The sequence below is a fragment of the Takifugu flavidus genome, chromosome 19 (assembly GCF_003711565.1).
Source record: "Takifugu flavidus isolate HTHZ2018 chromosome 19, ASM371156v2, whole genome shotgun sequence".
In the NCBI taxonomy this organism is placed as follows: Eukaryota; Metazoa; Chordata; class Actinopteri; order Tetraodontiformes; family Tetraodontidae; genus Takifugu; species Takifugu flavidus.
The window spans coordinates 9,685,661-9,708,274 of record NC_079538.1 but is presented as its reverse complement, the minus strand read 5'-3'; the positions used below and the strand labels follow the sequence as shown (position 1 = coordinate 9,708,274).

General features: G+C 48.2%; 4 protein-coding genes across 5 annotated transcripts; 2 read left to right on the top strand and 2 right to left on the bottom strand.

Annotated features, from left to right (window-relative positions):
* Window positions 1-50: 50 nt before the first annotated feature.
* Window positions 51-4,503, bottom strand: vps18 (VPS18 core subunit of CORVET and HOPS complexes). Of its 2 annotated transcripts, XM_057016131.1 has the most exons (10): window positions 4,352-4,503; window positions 4,101-4,238; window positions 3,869-4,010; window positions 3,699-3,790; window positions 3,299-3,549; window positions 2,870-3,223; window positions 1,527-2,789; window positions 1,187-1,396; window positions 855-1,091; window positions 51-771 (listed from the first exon to the last, which is right to left on the bottom strand). In XM_057016131.1, exons 2-10 carry the CDS (start codon window positions 4,201-4,203, stop codon window positions 475-477), a joined length of 2,949 nt encoding a protein of 982 aa, XP_056872111.1. In that variant the 5' UTR covers window positions 4,204-4,238; window positions 4,352-4,503; the 3' UTR covers window positions 51-474. The 2 variants fall into 2 exon arrangements, with proteins under 2 accessions (XP_056872111.1, XP_056872110.1); XM_057016130.1 differs by having other exon boundaries at window positions 4,101-4,501.
* A 636-nt stretch (window positions 4,504-5,139) lies between these two features.
* On the top strand, window positions 5,140-7,702 carry rhov (ras homolog family member V). Its single transcript, XM_057016132.1, has 3 exons — window positions 5,140-5,454; window positions 5,574-5,632; window positions 6,055-7,702. Exons 1-3 carry the CDS (start codon window positions 5,250-5,252, stop codon window positions 6,499-6,501), a joined length of 711 nt encoding a protein of 236 aa, XP_056872112.1. The 5' UTR covers window positions 5,140-5,249; the 3' UTR covers window positions 6,502-7,702.
* An 8,107-nt stretch (window positions 7,703-15,809) lies between these two features.
* Window positions 15,810-17,616, bottom strand: pigh (phosphatidylinositol glycan anchor biosynthesis, class H). Its single transcript, XM_057016403.1, has 4 exons — window positions 16,962-17,616; window positions 16,588-16,797; window positions 16,428-16,511; window positions 15,810-16,306 (listed from the first exon to the last, which is right to left on the bottom strand). The coding sequence occupies exons 1-4, from the start codon at window positions 17,136-17,138 to the stop codon at window positions 16,235-16,237; spliced, it is 543 nt and encodes a 180-aa protein (XP_056872383.1). The 5' UTR covers window positions 17,139-17,616; the 3' UTR covers window positions 15,810-16,234.
* A 222-nt stretch (window positions 17,617-17,838) lies between these two features.
* zfyve1 (zinc finger, FYVE domain containing 1) lies at window positions 17,839-22,592 on the top strand. The gene is made up of 12 exons (XM_057016396.1): window positions 17,839-18,974; window positions 19,050-19,293; window positions 19,382-19,642; window positions 19,715-19,929; window positions 20,009-20,115; window positions 20,201-20,309; window positions 20,378-20,475; window positions 20,555-20,672; window positions 20,863-21,033; window positions 21,105-21,285; window positions 21,352-21,465; window positions 21,545-22,592. Exons 1-12 carry the CDS (start codon window positions 18,486-18,488, stop codon window positions 21,775-21,777), a joined length of 2,340 nt encoding a protein of 779 aa, XP_056872376.1. The 5' UTR covers window positions 17,839-18,485; the 3' UTR covers window positions 21,778-22,592.
* The last annotated feature ends 22 nt before the right edge of the window (window positions 22,593-22,614 follow it).

Below are 22,614 nucleotides of genomic sequence, written 5' to 3'. Positions count from 1 at the left end.
TAATGAATACACGCTCCTACGTGGATGCACTGGTCTCTCAGAACAGCTGATTATTCGACACTGAAGTATTTATTACATTTAAACAACAAAGCTGGGTGGCTACAGTGAGCTTGAATGTTCCATCATTGATTTGCTAAACAATGAGTGAATGAAAAAAACTAAAACCAGCACGACGCAATGGCTAAGGATCACAGATTCGGTATTTCTAGTAGACAAATCAAGTGCATGGAATTGATCAATAGTGCAGTTATGTCAGATTTCAGGCTTTGAACCTTCTTCTGTCAATATAAGAGATGCTCAGGCACAATGAAGCTACTTTAAAGCTGGGAACTATTCCCCTGCTCCACATCTTGCATCATTTATTTGACAGTGGCATACAAAGGTCTTTAAAATAGCTTGAAAGCTGCATAACAAAGATGGAGGCGATGCAGCCGCTACAGTGCCAGCGACATAAATAGTACACGGTAAGCTCATTCATAGCCAGCTGGATTTCTCTTCCTCAAACTTCTCCGGGTCAATAAAGGGTTTGTCGATGGACTTGATCATCAGTTCGCCGCAGTAGACGCATTCAGACGCCACGATGTCGTCAATGTCTGATTTGATCTGCTCGCGGCTGGTGACCGCGCTGCCCTTCCCTATGCTGGAGGTGTCTCCTTCTTCCTTGGGGGCTGGACGGTGCCGGGACTTTGAGGTCTGAGCGGTAGCGGCCAACTTCCTCTGCAGCTCCTCCAGACGAGTCTGCTTATAAGACGACAGCTGGGGGGTCACTTCCTGCAGGCGAGATTTGAGAAGTCCGTGTTTTTAGAAAATACAGCAGCAAAAGGGAGTTTTTGTGCGTGCGGCCTCATCCTTACCTGAAAGAGGCAGTCGGAGTGGAACATGTGTCCGCACAGGAACAGATAAAAGGGCCTGCTGAGTAATGGGAAGTCACAAGAGGCACACTTTTCCTGGGAATCCACCACGCCATATTTGTTCCTCATTTCTTGGATGTCTTGTCTGATGCGTTTGGCGCTCTCTGTGGCCTCCTCCATTTCCTGTTTCAGCTCATCGATGTGTTGATTGTACTCCTCCAGAGAGCTACAGATTGCCTCCTGAGGGAAAAGGGCTTTTGTTATTTTCTGCATTCTGTCAGTAAGGGTGGATGGGACTCTTATGGAACACGCTTGAACGTCGGCTAATTACAGACCTTAAAATGGTCAATGGTCACGAAGTCTGGGAAGAAAGGGAGGATGTCTTCAATTTTGAGCAGGTTGCAGCTGGACAGGCAGTTCATTGCCTTCTTCACATCTTTCTCCTCCTGCACCACATGCCGAGCGATCTTCAGCCACAACTTCTTCTGAAGCTCCTCGTCATCCTCGGGCAGGTCCGCGCAAGATTTAGCCAAGTCCACATCCACCTGTGGACAGTGAACACATCACAAGTTAGCACCATTTCTCAAAATGTATTATTCCAGGGTTGAAAATAACCTGATGAAAAACAGTATTTCGATTCATCTCGGGGCATTTCCAACCTACTGCGTCACTTACCTGTAAAGCAAGGTCCACGGCCTCTTCGTACAGCTCCATTATCCTGTAGACCAGCACGCAGGCCTGCAGGTATCCATGTTCAGAGCAAAGCCTGAGGGCGTACTTCAAGTCATAGTGGATCTCTGAGGCCTGCGTGCCCGCTTGTTCCAGGTACCACAACAGAGAGTCTGGCTTGTATCTGGCATAGAGGGACAGCAGGTAGTTGTGGATGGCCTCCTCGGTCACGGTCATCTCGTACACGCAGAATTCTATGTAGCGGATGGTTTCGTTGATCTGCTGGCTGCTGCCCATCTGGCTGTAGTTCATCAGAGCCGGGATCAGCTTCTTTGGGTCCAGCCGCTTGCCCATCTGAACCCAGGCGTCGACTACTTTTTTGGGAATGTGCTGCATGAGGACGGGAGAGAACTTGTAGAAGAGCTTCGGATCGCAGTGCTTGGACAGCACCTCCAGGGCGGCGCTGTAGTCGTCGTGCTGGCAGTAGTGCGATATCACCCTCTCGTAGTCCTGCATGACGACCGAGAAGTAGACCATGTCGTCCACGTTGCCGTGGCTGGCCAGCAGGTCGTAGATGGTGCTGCGGTTGTTGAAGAGGCACTCCTTGTGCTTGGGGTTGCTGAGGAAGTCGTGAAACTCTTTGCGGGTCTCCTGGAAGATGATGGTGTTTCCGTCGCTCTCCAGCTGGCCCAGCTGATTCAGGTAGAGCTCGGAGAGCCAGGTGACCAGCAGGGTGATCTGAGTTCTCTCGTTCTGTTTCAGATTGTTTAGTTTCTTCAGTAAGAACTCCTTCAGTGCTTCCTCTTGTTTGGCTTCGATGAACTTTAGCGCTATCTCCTCAAAATACTTCTGGGTTAGCGCATAGCATTTAGCACTATCAAGGTATCTCTTGTTCTGGAAGCAGTGCTCGGCCTCCTTGGCCAGCACCATGTCCATGCACTCGGGCCGGTCGCGGCAGTACTCTTTGGCCAGATCGAACCGATTCATGCTCATGTACATCTGCCAAACGTCCCTGGCCTCACGCTGGATGTGGTAGCGGAAGACTGCCTTCTCGGTGTAGATCCAGACCAGCCCACCAACCGGATCCTTGATCATCTTCTTCAGAGTGCCAGCTTTGTCTGGGAACACATCCTCGTACACCACCTCCCCGTTTAGAGTGCAGATGGCTTTGACGCGATCGTGGAGCAGCAGCAGAAAGTGGAACTGCGTCAGCACGATGGAGATGGGCTTGTTGGCACTAATGTCAATGTCCGAGGTGTACTCCCACACCTGTGTGCAACAGGAGGATCATGGACAAATGATGTGAAACAAAGAGGGTATGGGATGTAAATTTAATAACACACACTCACCTGCACGTCGCTCAACAGAGAGTTGGGCCTGACAAAGTCTAGTTGACCATAGAGAACTCCGTTTCCCATCATCCACGCGAACGCATTTGGGAGGGTGCGAAGCTTTGAGGTGTAAAATGTGATCTCGCTGTAACCCATGTTGGCTGGAAACTCCTGGAAACTGGGCAGCTGGTCCTGGTTCTGGCTGAAGATGGAGCTAAAGCACTGCTGTTCGGACCCCTCCACCTCCTTCCCCACGAACTGGAACAGGCGTTTGCGGGTGGTGGCAATGATGTAGTCCTTGTTCTCCAGGCCGCGCTCCACCTCCAGGCAGCAGACTGGCGCAGGATTACCATCCTCCTCGAGCGAGTGGACCTGTCCAGGACGGAATCAGAATCATCCAGCGTCCCCGTCATAAACGCCGGGGTTAAAAACTGCACGTGCCCCGACCTGTCTGAAGTACTGATCTGGATTGGTGTTGAACAGGCTGGCCTCAGTTGCAGAGATCTCAGCTTCAAAGATGACGCCCTGACTGGTTCCAACCAGGATGGGTCCTGTGTTGGTCTCGTTGCCAAACTGCTTGTTCCAGCCCACGCACTCAATGAGGTGGCCTCTCCAGCGGGACAGACTACGCACCTTCTGTGTGTTCCTGTTGAGATACAGGCACTCTCTTGTGCTCAAGCCGATGAGCAGATGTGAGCCTGCAATATGGAGAAGATGGAGGAGGATGTCGATGATGTTGTCAGAAAAAAATATCTTTCCTCCAAATAAACAGTTAATCACTGCATGTGACTGAATGTAATGAAAGGTGGAATGAATGAAAGGTGAATGTTTACTGGGTTTTTCTCACCAGTGGGGTCAAGGAAGAGTCTGTGGACTGTGCTGTCGTCTTTTCTTCCCAACTCAATCTGGTTTCGTTGATCTGGTTTGGTCAGGTCGATCCTGAGTGGAGAAGATTTCCAGGTTACAAGGTGGAAATAAAGATGGGCAGTCATCATGCTAATTAATTGCAGTATTTGCCTCAGCAGGGAGTCCTTTCCTAGATTCATGCAGAGTTGATTATTGCAGACGACAAGATGATTTATCTTCTCTGGTGGAGTGAAATCGACCCTCTGCTTGTTGAATATGGGTTTCTCTTCTTCGAGTCTAACATTGACGAAACCTAAAATGGGGACAGTCGGTGTGAGGATTAAGTGCGCAATCCATTGTTTTCACATCCATAGTGCAGCCTGAATCATAAGACGGGGCTCACCTGTGTGCGGTATCCCGACGTTTGTGGTCGACAAGCGACTTAGCCGCTGAGCGCTTTTCCCTCGGTTCTGCGAGTCCTCGTACTCGTCCAGAATCGATGCCATGGCAGAATGAAGCGTAAACCACCTTATTTCACCACCTATAAATAAATGTCGCTGCTGCTAAAATGACTGTTCTCATCCAAAAACTGAAACGACTTGTGTCGACAGCGCATTAAGTTCTCCTTTAAAAGGCTCCAGCAGGCCTACTTACATACATCCCTCTAAACCGAGACCTGGTGTGTAATCCCCGGCGTGATATTTCGGTACGCACTACACATATGATAATATTAAAATTCAATCATTCATGCCGCTAGCTTAGCTTCCAACTGCACAACACAGGGAGGGCACGAGAATCAGGTGACGAGTCATGTGATCACATTTGTCATTGTGGTCATGCTACCAGCAGGGGGCGCAGTTTGCGCAAATTGTCGGGCAGTTCGTGATTGTGTACATCAAATATCCATTTAAGTTTTATTCTCGCATCATTCTGATATTTTTTCTCTAGTTTACGTGATTTTTCCTCGTGAGCCAATAATTTGTAGCTTCTCTTGGCTGAAATGATGTTCAAACATCTTCAAAGTGTAACACAAATCTTAATAGCAAACCTATGTGGCAGCCTAAGCACTATTTACTGCCTAAGTGTACACGTGTAATGCCCGTTTTTAAGGTTTTATTTTGATATTTATAAATTCATAGTACTTTTGCGGATTTGCTCATTAGTTTTGGCAAGCAGTGTACGTCCATATAACACTTGTGGGTTAAATAGTTTCTCTTTTACTATAAACTGTTGTTTTTTTCACGACCTGCATTCAAATCCATTTTTCTTGCATTCACTTTTAATCATAAATTTGCGATACTATAACTGCGAAAAAAATCAACAGAGGGACTTTTGCTGCTGGAGCGCTGAGCGAGAACAGTTGCGCCTCTTAGGTGGGAGTGTTTATGTAAATCCCGACCAGCCTGAGCGCAACCCTGAAACCCAGCAGATAAGTACCGTCCCACTCACGCTGCCCGTCAGACAAGGCAGAAACGCTCATCCGACTCTCGGCCTGAAATCCGCCAGAGCTGGAGAAGTGTCCGCGTTCCTCCACCTTCCTGCGCGCCTCGACATGCCACCTCAGATGGATTACTTCTACCACGAGTCCCGCGTCCCCTCCGACTGTGGACTGACCCGGGAGGACGAGCTGGACCCCGATGTCATCAGCTGCATGCTGGTCGGGGACGGAGCCGTCGGGAAGACGAGCATGATAGTCAGCTACACCTCCAATGGATACCCGGCAGAGTACCAGCAGACGGGCTTTGACGTCTTCTGTGGTGAGTCACGAGCTGTTGTCAGCTTTCCTGAAGTGAAATCACAATGGAATTTCAATAAATTAGCCCAATTTCGAAGTACAATTCGATTAGAGTTAACTTATTGCTGCCTTTTGCCACAGGTCAGGTCCAGGTCGAAGGATCTCCGGTCAAAGTCCAGCTTATGGACACTGCAGGACAGGTGAGATCCCCCCAGGAATCATGTTAAGCTCAAAATTGTCCTTGTTTCAAAAGTGTTGAGAATCCGTCATTTTGAACAATAGTAATTGTTATTCCTTTTGAAACAAGTCGTTGTTTGTGGGAAGAGTCTGAATATTTATAGAGGTCCAAATGGTGCAACATCTTCTCATTTTTGTAGCGTTTTGGGATCATTTTGGTCGTTTTTATAACATCGATTGAGCAGTTTTTCAGCACCTGACAGATTTATTGCACTTGCCGTTTTGTGACGCTCACGTGAGCTGAGCCATGGCGTCAGGAGCCGAACCGTGACTCAGGGATGATACTTCACCCCAACTGTCGATGTTTCCTCTCCGCTTCGGTGACTCAGCCCGTTTTCACTCGTCCTTCTGTCAGAAACTAACCCTCCGCCTCTCCTCCATCCAGGAGGAGTTTGATGAATTCCGAGCGCTGTCCTACGGCCACACCGACGTCTTCCTCCTCTGCTTCAGTTTGGTCAATCCCACCTCCTTCCACAACGTCACCAAGAAGTGGGTCCCCGAGATCCGGGCTCACAACCCGTCCTCCCCCATCGTCCTGGTCGGGACCCAGTCGGACCTCTTGCTGGACGTGAACATCCTCATCAACCTGAACCGCTCTAAAGTCAAGCCCGTGCTGAGCTCCCGGGCCCGGAGCATCGGCGAGAAGATCAGGGCGGCGGACTACATCGAGTGTTCCTCCCTCACACAAAAGAACTTGAAGGAGGCCTTTGATGCGGCCATCTTCGCCGCCATTAAGAACAAAGCACGCAAGAGCAAAAAGAGGAGGTTCTCGGACAGGCGGGTGAAGGCCTTCTCCAGGTGCAGCTGGAAGAAGTTCTTCTGCTTCGTCTGAACTTCTCGACTCCCCCTGGTGGACGAAACTCTTTTGTGATTTAATTTATTTAAGATTCAGGAAAACAATCGCAGCGAGGTCGGTGAGACATGGAGGTTGTTCCAGGTGTTTTCCTCCATACTGGGACTGTGCACCAGTCCAGAGAAACCTCTGTGGCAGCGGAGGAGCTGAGAGAGATCAAAGGATCAAAGGCGCCATCGCTGTTTTCTGCACTTCCGTTTTTCCAGTTTCCTCATGTTTGGCCTCCGGAGACATTTGTGCTTAATTATACATTATACAAACCGCTTTAATGAGGCAAACCCTGGTTTTATTTAATGAGGTTAACAACCGTTGCTTTGGTGCAGCTCTTTTTTTAAAGAACCAGGTATTCCTGGCCACAGCTCACAGAGAAACGCCCCAGTCCCAGAGGGGACTTCCTGATCAACACGAAGCAGAAGGCGACAGAAAGTGTCGCTCTGCGTTCGAGCTGGGGCGTCACCTCCTTCAGTGTCTGATGACACGGCTCTATTTATACACATCAGCTGCACGTCCCGGCTGCAGCGCGAAGTCACACATTCTTACTTGCCTGTCAAGGCTCCCCGGGCTGGTTTGGCTAGATATTCTCTGCTAGCGCAGCCGCTCTACACACCTCCAAGCTCGCCCAGGTTACTGAACGCCACCAGCAGCTGAGCAGGGCTGGAGGATGCGTTCGCGGGCGCTCCTGTAGATTCGTATTTCCCTCTTCTTGATTCTCAGACTGTTGTGGGTTTGGAAGGGTGAAAGGTTGTGATTGCCAGAGGCAAACTTTGGCTTTCGTCACCCAACTCCCGTCAGTCTGGAACCAAGAGGGCTCTGCAGGAGTCCTCCTCCACCCGCCTCCATCAGCCAGGCCCTTTTCTTTCCATTTAAACCCTCCTTAACTCTTCAAATGACAATCGTTGCAGCATCAGAACGGCCTCTAACTGCTGCTATGTGACTGGAAACCAGTACTTTTGTATGTAAATGTGTATCAAAGCCAGCAGAGCCGGGCGGGCTCTGCGCTGCTTTTGTGCTTCTTATAGAAGTCGGAATACTCTGTTTGTTTTAAACGGGTCATGATTTGGCAAGACGTGGACAATAATGAGCGTTTGTATCTTTTGTCATTATCAACTGGCGTCATTTTCTGTGTCCTTTTGTTCACTTTGAACGATGTGGTTCAAATAAAGCGAGTGGAAAATCTAAAGTCTCCTGTATTGTTGGGACTGCTGGGATTATTTAGCATCTAGGGGAGGCAGGAAAACAAAGCCATTGCTCTCCGCGGGGAGTCTCCACTAATCTGATTCTCCGCTCCTGGTACTTTTCCTGGACCGGACCTGGGTCCACAGATATGATAAGTGACCTCTGGCTTCCAGCCGTGCTCCCGCTGAACCGATTCTAATGCAATCCACATGAATGCGGAGAGGTTCGGCAGTGCCATGCTGTGACTGATGGCCGTGTCTCCCAACATGGTTGGAAGGGTGATTAAATCATGTGAGCTGACAGTTCAACCCACCGCCGGTTCTTTAAAGCTGCCCGAGTTTGGAAAACTACTCAGACCGTGCGGATTTGCTGTGTTCAGGTCCAAGCGGGTGAGTCAGAGATGGAAAAACAAAAGCCGGGCCCGATAAATCAGCAATCTGTTAGCAATTAGTCAGTGTTCCATCATTCCTGTCACATGACTGGGTTCTGTTTGAAGGGCTGTTATCAGCGGGTCACTGCAGGACTGCCTTCACCTTGAGGCAAAAAAAATAAATGACCTCATAAGGAGAGGTCGCGGAGAGGATCGAGGGTTTTGACATCTGACATCACACAATGACCTTTTGACTCCGGGACCAGTTGTTGCGAGCCAAGATGATCCGGGAAGCTCGGGTCGACGCCAAAAGGGAAATGAAAAGCAAACCCAGGTTTAACCTGCAGAGGAATCGTCAGATCAAGTTATTCCCCATCTGCTCTTTTAGCGTCTTTGCTTTAACGCGTCTATTGTTTCAGCTAACAAGTTGATCACAGCGTGGTTGTCGGGAGGTGGAATACACACACACACACACACACACACACACACACACACCACACACACACACACACACTCACACACCTGACTGGACACAAGCTTATCATCAAACACACAGAATGATCCCCACAAGTTTTTTTAAGAAGTCACGTCTACCAGGTCTCAAGGTTTCAGTCTAGCCTAACCCTAGCCTGATGCTAACTGTAGCCTTGATCTCATAATATCTCATCATGACCTTTGACATTTGGACCGAGCCAAGTCCAATTTTCCCGTCAGCGTTTGCTCAACAGACCTGAAACTGTTACTCATCCCTTCTCCTTTGAACACTTCTGAGTTTTCAGTTACAGGTTCACCACCGTTTCTGTCCAGTCCTGACTCAAACAGGCATTTTCCCCTGAAAACCAATATTTTCCTTTTGACCTCTGGACATCGGAGGTTCAGACTAAACTCTTGGCTTGTTAAAAAATGTTTCTGCTGGCCTGGCTGTTGGAGCTAATGTCCTAAATGATAGCTTCATGACCAGGAGCGTGTTTCTGCAGAGGTGTTGGCTATTATTTACAGCGTCTTCCCTACAACCATCGGAGAACACTCGAGTGTCTCTCATCTTGCCTCAGGGTCCACTCACCCAGCGTCCAACCCTATATGAGCATTTGTCAGTTCGGTACCTTGCTCAAGGAAACCTGGGCAATGCTCTGAAGGTGTTCTGGCACCTCCCTACTAACAGAACAGCTTCCAAGCTTTGCCTGCACTGGGGCTCAAACCAAGAACCCTCTGCTTCTCAGCCCAGTTCCCCACAGACTGAGCCATCACCACCCTAAGAGCCAGATGTTCCTCAGGGTTTTGAGTCATTAAACAGTTGTGATACAGCCCAACACTTATATAAAGTTGCACTACAACATTGTGCAATCGCTGGTTTTAGGTTCCCGCTCTGCTCCCTTTCCTCCGACTGTAGCGCCCGTATTAGGAGTCATCAACCAGCTCCTCCTCTGGATCCGGGCCAGTTTCACTCTCTCTGGGTTTGGCTCCAGTCCGAAACTGGCACTGAGGCCTGGGAATCAGCAGGTGCACCGACAGGTCTGCCGGCCCGATGACGGAGCTCATTGGTGCACCTCGTTCTGTTTGAACAGTTATGCCCTGCGGAGGATTTGGCACAGCCGCCGGCATCTTTGTTCACACGGACAAACAAAAGATTCCCCAGAAAATGATTGTTATTGTGTTTGCCGTCCGTCTTTTTCTGAGAACCTGGACTCTGTGTGTGTGTGTGACTGTGACTTCTTAAACAATTTTCCTTCAATGTCCCTGGGGGACTTTCCATAATGCTGGCGCGTTCCGGTATCGTTTGGAATTAATGTAGAACCCTACAGGAACTGAAACGTGTGGTACAGCATCTGCCTTTCCACGCGTGCATATATAAAAAGCCCCAAAACAACCTGTCCAACCTTCTTCCACTTTCTTCCACATATGACCCGGATCTCGGCGCCGCTGTGACGTCACGCCGCCGTCAAGGTCATCGCCACGCGCCGGACCCATAATGCACCTGGAAAAGTCCGATTTCTGCAGATTCTGCCTTTGCTGCACTGACTGCACACGTGCGCGCCCGTGCGCGCTCACTCCTGAGCAGTGAAGCGTGTTACCAAGAATCAACAGGTAATCTCCTTCTCCTTCCATCTATTTTCAAATCCAGAGTCAAACACAATCAGACAAACAAACCGGATTCAATAAAACAAACTGTCAAAACATAAACAGTCAGTTTCGGTGTGAACCGTCCCCCTTCCCCCCTCCCCCAATGGGAGGGAGCCTGGAGGCAGCAACGTTTATTCCCGTCCCACAGTCAACAGATTCATCTGCTCAGGTTGAGTAAGACACCAGGAGGGTGAACCTGCAAACAATTTCCCACAGGCAGACGCTCTCACGGCACCGGCAGCCGATAAAGCCGCTCGCTGCTGCAGGATGCTTGAAGTCGAGTCGGGTCATTATCTGGCGCTTTGAACGACTAAATGTCGTCAGTTTGGGCCTCTTTGCTGATGGGCATCGAAGGGTTTAATGACTGTAGATCTTTGAGCGCGCCTGATCAAAGCTGGGCACAGTAGACGGGCGATATGCGCGTTTTCAGAGTGTATTCAGCTCGAATTTAGCATCTCAAACGGGGGGGCTACAGAGGTCGTTATGTAGTTAATGACTCTAAGACCCAGCCTGGTGCAGAAATGAAAGTTTTGCTCCCAAAAAAAGAAGACTGGTGAATTCAATCGTAGAGAAATCGATCATTTTGCATCCCCAGAGTTGAAAGTTATTCCAGATTGACCTCTTATAGGTCTGCTTTTACCAATCAAAGCAGCCCCAAACTTTTCTTCCACAAACAATCCAGCCAGGAGTGTATTTAAAATCTTTTCCTCGCAATTATATTCTAATTGTTTGCATGTTTGGAGTGTTTCTGACGGTGGCTTCTGTGATGTAAAGTAGAAGGGATGTGTGGATGTTGATTCCCCGAAGGTGTCAGGGTGTTATCTGCACACTGTCCTCGTCTGACGGGCTATTCAGGAGGACGATCACCTTTAAACGATGGGGTTATCTTTGGGAAAGAAAGGAGAGTGATCTTCATCTGATTTGAACTGAAAGGGACGACCTTCTGTGCAGAGATGATCACGGCGGGGGGGGGGATAGTCAGATTCAAACGGGAGTCACGGGTGAAACAACTTGTGATTGATCCGTTTGAAAACTGACGGTTATTGTTTTCACCCGCGAGAGGGGCCTGGATTGGCTGCCGCTCTGCAGGGATGGGTGTGGCGCCCGTCTGGGAATCAAGGGGGTGAGGCGTTCTCACAGCGGGGGAGACTGAGGAGAGGCGGGAGGCAGGGGTTGTTGTGACACTGTGGCATTGTAGTAAGCGGTGATGTCAGCCATCGTAGTAGCACCAGCACCGCTGTGACAGGTACTCGCCTGCTTACCTGCTCCTCGGATCGGCGACAATGGCGACTGTGCGTTTCAGTCGGAGCGACACAGGTGTGTTTGGACTTGTTTGACAGAGAGTCACTGGTTGCCGTCCGGTTAGTAAGCGCACACCTACTCATCCGGTTTACGACATCGATCCAGCGTGACCTCATCGGGAAGACAAAAACACAAGTGTTATAATTACAGTTGCAAAACCATTAGTGCGAAATACGAGGGAGAGCAGCGAAGGACACTGGGTGCCTTTGGTTCCTGGAACTGGTCTGGAACAAATAGTGTGTACTTTAATGTTTGTGAATCATGAGCATTTACGAGGCCAGAACAAGCACCATAACAGTCTAAATCTGTATAATTGTTAAATAGAGTAATTAGGGGCACTTTGGTTTCATGGTAAGGCCAAATTAACAAAGAAAATGATTGGATAAGAAGAGGGCGACAGGGAGGCGGTAAACACTCAAGATCTATTGGACTTTTGTAACCTCCAAATGGGCTGATTATCTTTATTGATTCAACTGGTTTTCAAATTGATTGAAGCAGGTTTGAAAGAAACTTTAAACAGTTCCATGAAGTTACAATCAGGCCACCTCAATGTAAAATATTACAATATGTCGGGTGGAATCTGCATAAAAGGAATCGGGCATATTTCTTTGATCAGGTTGAGTCTCTCTTGTGGTTTTATCTGATTTTGTTTAAAGACACAGGAGATCTGTGAATATAGAAAATAGTCCCAGGATCAGCCTTACGTAAGCTGTGAGTACAGCCTAAATGTCTACAGAACAGGATGTACAAACGTTCAAGTGTGTGTTGTTTCTTCTACCTGTTGTCATGATGTAACAGAAACTTGCTGGAGGGCTCCAAGGGACCACTTGTCATTATCTGTTATAGCGTCCCGTAAATGAGCCTCCAGCTGTGGCGTCAAACGCACCCAAATGAAGGACTGTTATGTCTTCAAACTTTCCTCCTCTGTTCAGCCAGCAGATTCTTTTCTGCCTTTAACAAGCAACATATGCAGAGAAGGAGAGAAATAAAAGTCAGACACCAAACAGTCATCCTCCATTTCCTTCCTGACTGGCCCTGATCCCGGCCCGCTCGCTCTGGTGATGTCACGTTGCGTGTGGAGCTGTAGTGCGAGCTGTAGGTGCCACGAGCGTGGGGGCACCGCTCCACACGCCACACTCGCATACCCGCAGCAGCTGATTGCAGAGCGCGCGTGCTGTACTTATGCGTGACGTATGGGACACGCATGTGTTTATTATCAGGCTCTGTCATTAGATCGAGGTGTCCCGGCCGGGGGGTGACATCAGCGTGGACGTTTGAGGTCACCTTCCTCGGCCCGGGTCGGTAATCGGAACAGGCGCGTCGCGAATTAGAGGCACATTTGTTTTCATTTACGGCCTGTTTTTTGCCGCCTGACTCAGCCGGTCCTCACGCAGGATCGGGGGGCCGACATGTGACCCACACGCTCAGCAGGAGTCACAAGGGAAATGCAATCACATCGCTCACTGCCAGACCAGTCAGAGAACCAGTACAGGCCAGAGGCTTCAAAAGGAGGCAGGCTTGGCCCCAGAGGAGAGCGGATGTGTGTTTGCACACACCACCGGGCGGACCTGTCGAGCCGGCTCCTTCCCTTTCTTATCTCCTGCCAGCAGGTCTGCTGGAGCTCACCTCGCGGCTCGCAGGTGGCGCTCGGCGAGGGCGTGGCCGGCGGAAGCTGGTTTTCCGTTTGAGTCAAAAGCTCAATTTGCATTTCAACTGAAAAAGAAAATGGACAGGTGTCACGTTGCCCAGGTAAGCAGCAGATCGCAGCGGCGGCGGTCTGGCGGAGGTGAGACAAGCTTCGGTGAACACGCCGTGACAGCCTGAGCTGGGATTTTAGGTTGTCACCTGTGCGAGGCGGGGGTCAGGGGGGACTTTCCAGCATGAAACTGGTTTCTGAGTAAGCAAGAGTGGCCCATGGAGACTGAATTATTAATCACAGCAGACGCTCGCTTCCACAGCAGCTCAGTGTCACGGCCTACTTACTCTCTTCAGAGCCCCGATTCTAGGATTAAAGAAGCTATGATGGCTATCAGGAGCACTTTCCATGACTGGAAACGTGCATTTGGTCACAGGTTCATGTGAGGGAAATGGTTCCTGAGTGGCTGGTAGGTGTTCTTCATGTGCCAAGACCGGTTCTACAAAGCCAACCAGGCTTGACCTTTTCAATCGCAGCTTCCTCCAGAGCCGCTGACGTAGATTCAACACGGAAAAGTTCAACAAACACGAGCATAATCCGTCCTCCCTGAGTAAAAACAGCCACAACGTCCAACATTCCCGTTCAGGTGACCTCTCTCTTGTTGAAGAACACATCTTGAGACTTGTTTTCCTCTCTGAGAGGATGGAAAAGTTGCGTCTATCTTCACATCATCCTGTTGTGGTGGAGGAGAAAACAACAGGCTCTGCAAGAGCGCACGGCTGACCCGAGTACCGCGACCCCCCTCCGAGGCCAAACATTCAAATCCAAACAGACGTCAGATTACACCTGCCTCCGACCACTGTTCTGAGCGGGTAAACAGGCGCATTTCAAACAAAAACAGAGTATTTTCCCTCGGCTTGCGCAGGAGCGAGACACAATCCCGCCATTGTCTCACAAACTGGTTTTGTCAACTTCTGCAAACCGTTTGCATTCAACCAGAGGAGGCAACAAGAGGTCAGAAGGCACGGCAGGAGGCGCCGAAATCTAAAATCCTCCTATAAGAAGGAGACCGTTTCTAAGTTGACCCTGTCTGACGCCCTTTAAACACATCTTTAATATGTTTTCCACGTGTGGGCGACCCGAAGGTGCACGCCTCTGTGTGTGCACGGCGGGTGGTAAAAGGGGAACTCCCCATCTCAGCGGGCTCCAGGTCGATCTTCCCACCACTCAGTCCCTGTAAACTGACCTCAAGATCTCATCCTTCGGATTATCTGTATAAAACATTTACCACAGATCAGAGAAGGAGGTCAGAATTTACACAAACCACTTTTAATGTTCTCGAAATGACTAGAGGAGGAGCCACAAAGGTGAACGTGTCATTAAAGCCCTGTTATAAAGGAGGGTAATTAACAGTCCCCACCTCTGCTGAAAAGAAAGCCTCTCTGTTTGTTGCCTCCACGTTACCTGTGAGGGACAGGGCGGCTGCTTCATGAGGCCAGTTCTCGAGCCCTGAGGTGTCACACTCGGTCACTCCCAGGGTGTCTCCTCCGCCTGGTCACTGACTTTGCACCTCTGGGAGGTGAACATTGTCCTGGAGGCCTCCCGCAGGTTTGCCCTGTTGAAAATCACACCCTCCTGTTTATTTTAATGGCCTGTGGAGGATGGAGCGCCCATGCAGGTCTGAGCAGGACTCGGAGAGTGCTGGACAGATGGCCTGGAGCCGGGCGCCTCAGATTCAGAGCTGTTAGGCCTTTTAAACCATAAGCATATCATTAAACACTTTATCACCTTTTTAAAAGGGGTTTGTGCCTTTAAAAAAAGCTTCTGCAGATAAAATCTTGTGAAGGCAGATTTCCCACCAGAGTTCATCCAGAGACAAACACACCTTAAATAGAAGGTTTGTTTTAATCTGATGAAGGCCATCTCCACACCACTAAACACTACAAGCATTGAAAATCTGAACAGTTAGATGATGATGATTGATGCATGAAAGTTCTACAGCAGAACTAAGACTTTGAAGATGCGTCCTCTAGTAAAACAAATGCCTACAGAGAGTTTGAAGACAGTCAATGTTTTGAGTGAAAATAGATTCGTGCAACTTGATACTTTTAGCATCATTGCCCAGAAGAATGCGTGATTATTGCAGTGTCCAGATGTGCAGGACTAATTGTGAACAACCTACAAAACTTCCTCCGCATAATACTGACTCCTAGCGGTTTATTGTGAAACTGCTTGCGTATTCTGTATTATTTACCATGTCATAAAACTAAAAAATACATGTAGTATCCAATCGTTAAATAGGATTTTAACACAAATTTTTAAAAAAGGATGAAGGAACGAAATTATCATCTTAGCACGGGTTAACTAAAACATTTAAAAAAGTGTTTTTATGTATGTTCATTTTATTCAGGAAAGATCATTCTGGCCACACTTTTATAATTGTCACCTTTAAAATGAACGAGTTAACATCCAAAAGTTTAGGCCCAGCCCATCAACAGTCGCCACACCGTGAAAACACCTTTAGTACTTAAGAGGAAGTGAGAATGCGTTTAAGGAACAAGGTGTGAACGTTTATTTTTGAATCTTTACTGCACACGCCACGCATCTGACAGCGCACTGATACATTTTTTTTAGATTCTTCTCTGTTTGCTTATGAAAATAGCACTGAGAGTGGACACGATGTTCCCAAGTTTGTTGTATTTATTGACATTTATGTTGTTTGAGTAATGCAGGCTTGGATAATTATGCAGTGTGATTGTGCTGCCACCTCCTGGTGAAAGTTGGTATATCAGCAAACCTCAAACAACCAGTGAGCAATAACAATAACCTTGGTTTGTTTGTCATTAATTGGTTTTCATATCATAAAATATATCAAAACTAGATACAAAATACAGAAACTACAATAATAATACAATCTAAATGCATAAATACCTAAAACTAATGCTAAAAGGTTTCTGTTAATAGATTTGAATTATTCTGTACATTTACATCATTCATATATTTGTGAATCATGTGACAAAATGAGTAAAACGGGAAAATAAACTGCATATTATGTTAACAAGGGTAAACAGCTCAAGACACAGCATTTATGCACCACTTGATTGTCATCAGCACTTGGAAAGAATCTCCTGGCAGCTTTTGTAAACCTTCACCAGACAGTCCAGCCTCGGCTTTGAGCTCTGAGAGACACAGACACGCACATGTTTTCCATCAAAAACAGGGTCAATTTTCCACACGAGACGATAATCAACACCGAAAGGTGCCTTCAAGACAGCGGCTTTGAGCTGCGATTAGCCTCACCTGAAACAACGGTACGACGCTCGACGCTCCGTCAGGGTCAGAGGGGTCCTTCAACAGCACACACAGGTAGTAGATGATCTGTTGCTGCAAGGTGAACGACGGCAGTTCAGAAGATCTAAAAATGATTTCACAGAGGAATTACCTTTGTGGCTTGTCTCACCATGTAAATGGCTTCGTTGATGACGATATCCTTGATCTTGTTCATCTCAATGAACGTGGTGGTCTCTCGGCCAGAGGCGTAGCTGGAGGACACCTGGATGCCCAAGGAGCCGATGACCAGCAGAGACTCGTGGTCTACTTTCACAAAGTGGATGTGCAGCGTCATGCCAACCAGGGTGATGAGGATGGCGCTGGACAGGACAGCCGTGTTCTGCAGGAGGGGACAGGGAACTGTTCATTAGTAGTTGCATCACGTTAAAAAAAGAGGGGAAATTCGATTTACATGCATTCATTATATCAAAGTAACGATAGATCTGGATGAGAGGACTCAATGCATTTCAGATTTCTGCGGATATTAAGAAGTATTTGACTGACCTCCGTGACCCAAAACACAGCGTATGCCACGAGCCAAACACAGCAGGTGTACGCCAGCACTTTTCCGATAGAGATCTTGGCTGAGCTTACAGTAAACTCCCTACAAAAGTTGGAGTGGTTCCGACAGTCCAGAGATACGGGTTTGCCAGAGATGTCGGTGAACGATTCATCCTCCATCGTGATCGTCAACAAAAACGAGCAGAATCGATGTTTAGCTAATCACCATTGAAAGCGGGTTAGCATTGGGCTAACAGTCCCCAGGCTATGTCAGCTGCTTTACTGGGCTTTCAGCTACGAGGAAAAACCCAACTGCGACTGCGTGATTTAATTTACCGTAATTTTAAACAGCAAATAATGAAATCACCAGAGTGTCGACGGGAAAACAGATAAATCCGACACAAGCAGGACGTGTGGGCGCATCGATTAAACTGCACTGAGGGTACACTTGTTAAATGTACCTGAATATACGTTTCGATATCTGACGAACTTAAAGTAAGGATGGTGGAAACTGTCGATTTACGTTTTTTTTTATAATAACGTTCTTTTAAGCGTAAAGGTCCAAGGTCCTGGAGTTAGTTGTTTTGTTCATGAATGTTGTCTCCGTCCGCTTCAATGTCGGTGTACGCTGGTTAAAATACAAGCAAACACCTTAGCAGCTGGATGGCGCAACGCATTCTGGGTAGCGTCTAGTACCTTGTTCTGCGTACAAATACAACTTTAGATAATTAAATATCAACATTGTCACTGCATTACAAACACATAGTAGGGCATACGTTAGTATATAATAATATAAACTTAAAGAGGCCATATGGAAGCAGAATATTAACACAGTTACAGCTCGCCTGCGGACTGACAAGTCCTCCATTTCCCAAAATGCATTGCTTTTATGACTTATGAACTTTGTATGAAAACAAGCCGATCAGCTGGTGTAAAAGTAACATCTACAGCGGTCTGACCCTTTAAAAAGCCCCACCAGCTAAGTTTTTCTCCTCTCTTTCGTTTCCTGTATCGGTCTGTATTCGCGATGGACCGCGATGAAGAGGCAGCATTTAGTTGACGTGTCGTTGTTGATGGGACGAGAGTAGATCCAGCTAGGTCAGTCGACTGATCCCAAGGTTGTTTGTTATTGTCTGGAGTCAGTCTACGTGTGTGTCATTAACATCAACTAAATTTCGGTTTAACGCCGAATGTTGAGGCCTATTTTGACATATAATGATGGAATAGTTTGAACCGGACAAGATGGCTAAATTTAGCTAGCAGGCGGTTAACAGTAAAAGTAAATTTTACTCAGGGAAAGTGTTTTATTTTACTATCTCAACGTACTGTGCTACGCAAGTCCTTAACTAAACACCATTGGACCTTAGCTGAACACTCTGCAATATCTATTAAAAGTTTAACACTTGAGTTATGAGTTGGCGATTTGGGGGGTTTCAAAACAAAAGATTAGTACATCATATCCGGTTACGCGTACTCTAACAGAGCCATAGCTTGTTTTACTTGTCTCATTCGGACCTCAGTTTTGAGATGAGCCGTCAAGGTTCAGATGTTGATAAAGGGTTGAACACAGTCTTGGGCTGTCAGGAGAGTTATGCCTGCGGCGGCTCAGATGAAGCCACATATGAATGTGATGAATGTGGCAGCCTGCAGTGTACCAGGTGCGAACTGGAGCTCCATCGCCAGGAGCGAATGAGGAATCACGACCGGGTTCGGATCGCACCGGGCCATGTTCCTTTCTGTGACTCCTGCAAAGGTGACAGCAGCTGCTCTGCCAGTGGCGGACGGATCAGAGCGCTGGTCCGCTGCCAGGGCTGTAAGATCAACTTGTGTTTGGACTGCCAGAAGCGCACCCACAGCGGGGTCAACAAGAAGAAGCACCCCCTGTCTCCCTACCCCACCGCTAAAGCTCCGCAGGATAACAGCGGGAGCGCTGAGCTGTCACAAATTGAAATCCTCAAAGCAGAACTGGAGAAGGTTTGCAGCTTCCGTTTGGTGGATGAGAGGGAGGAGATGCAGGTACACCGCGGCATTCCAGCCTTTTTGATGACATATCGTCATGCCTACAAGGCTGATTGTTGTCTTAATCCTCAGGTGAAGGATGAGGAGGAGTTTGTGAGTAGACTGGGTTGCAATCCCACTGAGCTCCTCAAGGTAGTCTCCATCTTTGGAAACACCGGAGAGGGCAAGTCTCACACTCTGAACCACACCTTTTTCCTTGGACGAGAGGTGTTCACAACCTCACCCACCCAGGAGTCCTGCACCGTAGGGGTATGGGCGGCTATGGACCCTGTTCATCATGTGGTAGTCATTGACACAGAAGGCCTGCTCGGGGCTGGTATGATGCACAAAGAACAATATCTAATAAACGTGGCGGACACGGTGGGGCTGTTTGACCCAAGTGTGTTTTACCCTCACCTTATCAGGAGCCAATCAGGGTCAACGAACGCGGCTGCTCCTTAAAGTCTTGGCCGTCTCTGATGTGGTGATCTATCGAACCCACGCGGACCGTCTCCATGACGACCTCTTCAAGTTCCTTGGTGATGCATCGGATGCGTACTTGAAACATTTCGCCAAGGAGCTGAAGGCGACTACCGCTCGCTGCGGTCTGGATGTCCCGTTGTCCACTCTCGGTCCCGCAGTAATCATCTTCCACGAGACCGTCCACACAAAGCTCCTAGGATCAGGTACAGGAAACACTCCGGGGTCGACACCGACCGAATCTCACTTATGTGATCGTTTCTTCTCTCTCTCTCCAGATAAACCTGCTGAGTCAACAGACCGCCTTCTTCAGGAGCGCTTCAGGAAGCTGGGACTGTTTCCAGAAGCTTTCAGCTCCATCCAGTATCGCGGAACTCGGACCTACAACCCCCCTACGGACTTCAGCGGCCTGCTGCGCAGCCTGGAGCAGCAGCTGGATAACAACACCACCCGCTCGCCACGCGCCGCCTGCGTCATCTACAAGGCTCTCCAGGTAATGGTGGCGGGTTGGAGGCAGATGTTTAACCTGGCTACAGTGTGGTGCTACTAACTTTGTCTGTCTCCTGCGCCAGGCCTTGAGTGAGAGCTTCAGTGGTGACATTCCAGATGAGCACATCAGCAGTAATTCATTCTTCCCAGATGAGTACTTTACCTGCTCCAGCATCTGCCTCAGCTGTGGGTACGTATCGCTGTCCTTGCTTGCATCAAATCGCATCCTGATTAAGTGTAGGGGTTAAAAAGATTTTTGGGGGGTCCGCTTTCAGCTCGGGCTGTAAAAAAAGCATGAATCACCTAAAGGAGGGGCTTGACCACGAGGCCAAACACCGCTGCCGCTACACTGCACAGTACGACAACCGTATATACACATGCAAGGTAAGCAGAAGGTAAGCCGAGGCCAGACCTGCTTGTTGGGGGTTCTGAAAATCTGTGCTAATCCGCAGGCCTGCTATGAAAAAGGGAAGGAGGTGATTGTGGTTCCCAAAACGACAGCGTCCTCTGACTCACCCTGGTTTGGCCTGGCCATCTATGCCTGGTCCGGGTGAGAAAACGATGCCTTACCTTTCAGAAGAAATAACGTGTTCAAATCCAACATGTGAGACAGATTCATCTCTGTGCAGGTATGTTATCGAGTGTCCGAACTGTGCAGTGATCTACAGAAGTAGGCAATACTGGTATGGGAATCAGGACCCAGTGGAAACTGTGGTTAGAACAGAGATCCAGCATGTATGGCCTGGGGTAAGAACATCATTGCATAGTCACTTTTTCATGTAGCTTAACTGCTAAATGCTGTTTCCATGCGAGCCTATTTTGGCTATATTTACATTTTTTGTAAATGTGCAGACAGTCAGGTCAGACCCTTGCTGTAAAAGCAACAGTTTTATCAGGTATATATTTGTATTTTACTGTCTGTTGGGTTCTTTTTCAGTCTGACGGCTTCTTGAAAGACAACAACAATGCTGCTCAAAGGCTGCTGGATGGAGTCAAATACATTTCTCAATCAGTGTCTGAACTCAGCGTCAAACCTGCCAAAGCCGTGACCTCGTGGCTCACTGATCAGATAGCTCCTGCCTACTGGAAGCCCAACTCCCTCATCCTGGTATGTAACATATTGTGTTGAATCACTATGAAACGATGCGACATCTTAAAGGAATAATCTGTGTGCTTTAGAAATGCCATAAATGTGGCGAAGAGTTCCAACCCAATGACACCAAGCACCACTGTCGTGCATGTGGAGAGGGCTTCTGTGATTCATGCTCCTCTAAAACACGGCCGGTCCCGGAGAGGGGCTGGGGCCTGGCACCCGTACGAGTCTGTGACGCTTGCTTCCACAACAGGGGGATCCCAACTGGTACGAACCGCTTCCATTCGAAGCAACACATTTAACGTTTTGATTTTATTAAATTGCATGTTGCAGAGTTGTTGGATGCTGCCTTAGAGGAGGAGGGAGGCACCCTGATAGCCAGGAAGGTCGGGGAGGCCGTGCAGAACACGTTAGGAGCTGTAGTTGGTGCGATCGACATACCTCTGGGTGAGCCTCAGATCCAACTGCATTAAACAAGTATCTGCTGGTACAAATCAACAGTGGTGGCATCCTTTTGTGCTTCCAGGCCTGGTAAAAGACGCAGCCCGCCCGGCCTACTGGGTCCCCGACCAGGACATCCATTCCTGTAACGAGTGCCAGAGAGAGTTCTCCCCTCGCCTCTCCATCCATCACTGCCGCGCCTGTGGCCAGGGTGTGTGTGGCGACTGCTCTCAGGGACGGCGGGCCGTGCCATCTCGAGGCTGGGACCACACAGTGAGGGTGTGCAACAGCTGCAACGAGAAAGCCGGGGAGCTCTAGCAACAGGAGCGGAGTGGCCGAGGTTCCACGCAAAGACCGGAACTGACATGTTGAGAAAAAAGGGTTCTTTTACCAGTTGGACTTTCCCGGCTAGCACAACACCGTTACGTCACTTGATTATGCCTCTTTCACACTGTGAACAACACGCAAGAATAAGACTTGAATATCAAGGTGGGAGTGAGGAAACCTTATCAAAGCAACTCTTTATCACACTTGTTTACTGAGATCAGGTAAGCTGTAAAACTCCCCTTAAAACTTGAAACCCTAACAACCATCTGACAATCTTCCAGTACCACACAGTGTTTTACGTCTTCTGAATCAACAGCCAGTTTCAGCTGCCGTCTCGCGTCCAACCATCTGAAGAAAGCAAATGTAGCATCACATTCCAACTTATGTGACTACTTAATAATACCATCTAACATAATCCCAAATCTGTTTTTAGTTGTGGGCATATAATAGATGTGACAATAAGGCTAACATAGACTGTTCATTTTTACTTGCAACCTTCATATATAAGAAGGAAAAAAGGGTTTATTTCATGGCTTTGTGGAAAACCTGCTATTAAAGCCAGGCTATGAGGTCAGACTGGTGTTTACAGAGTGGCTGGCTCAGTTAGCAGCACACCTCTGGGGGGAAAAAAAGATTCTGAGGCTGGCCCCTCATACAGGAGATGCTTCATTACTCAGGCTGCCCAGTTTGAACATGTAGGATCTGTGAGATTAACCTGGGATGTTACCTAATGACTGGAAGGGGGATTTGGTTAACCTGTATCCTCATGTAAGCTCATACAGTATGTATTAAAATGCAATAACCCAGTGCGAGTTTGTGTCTCACTAA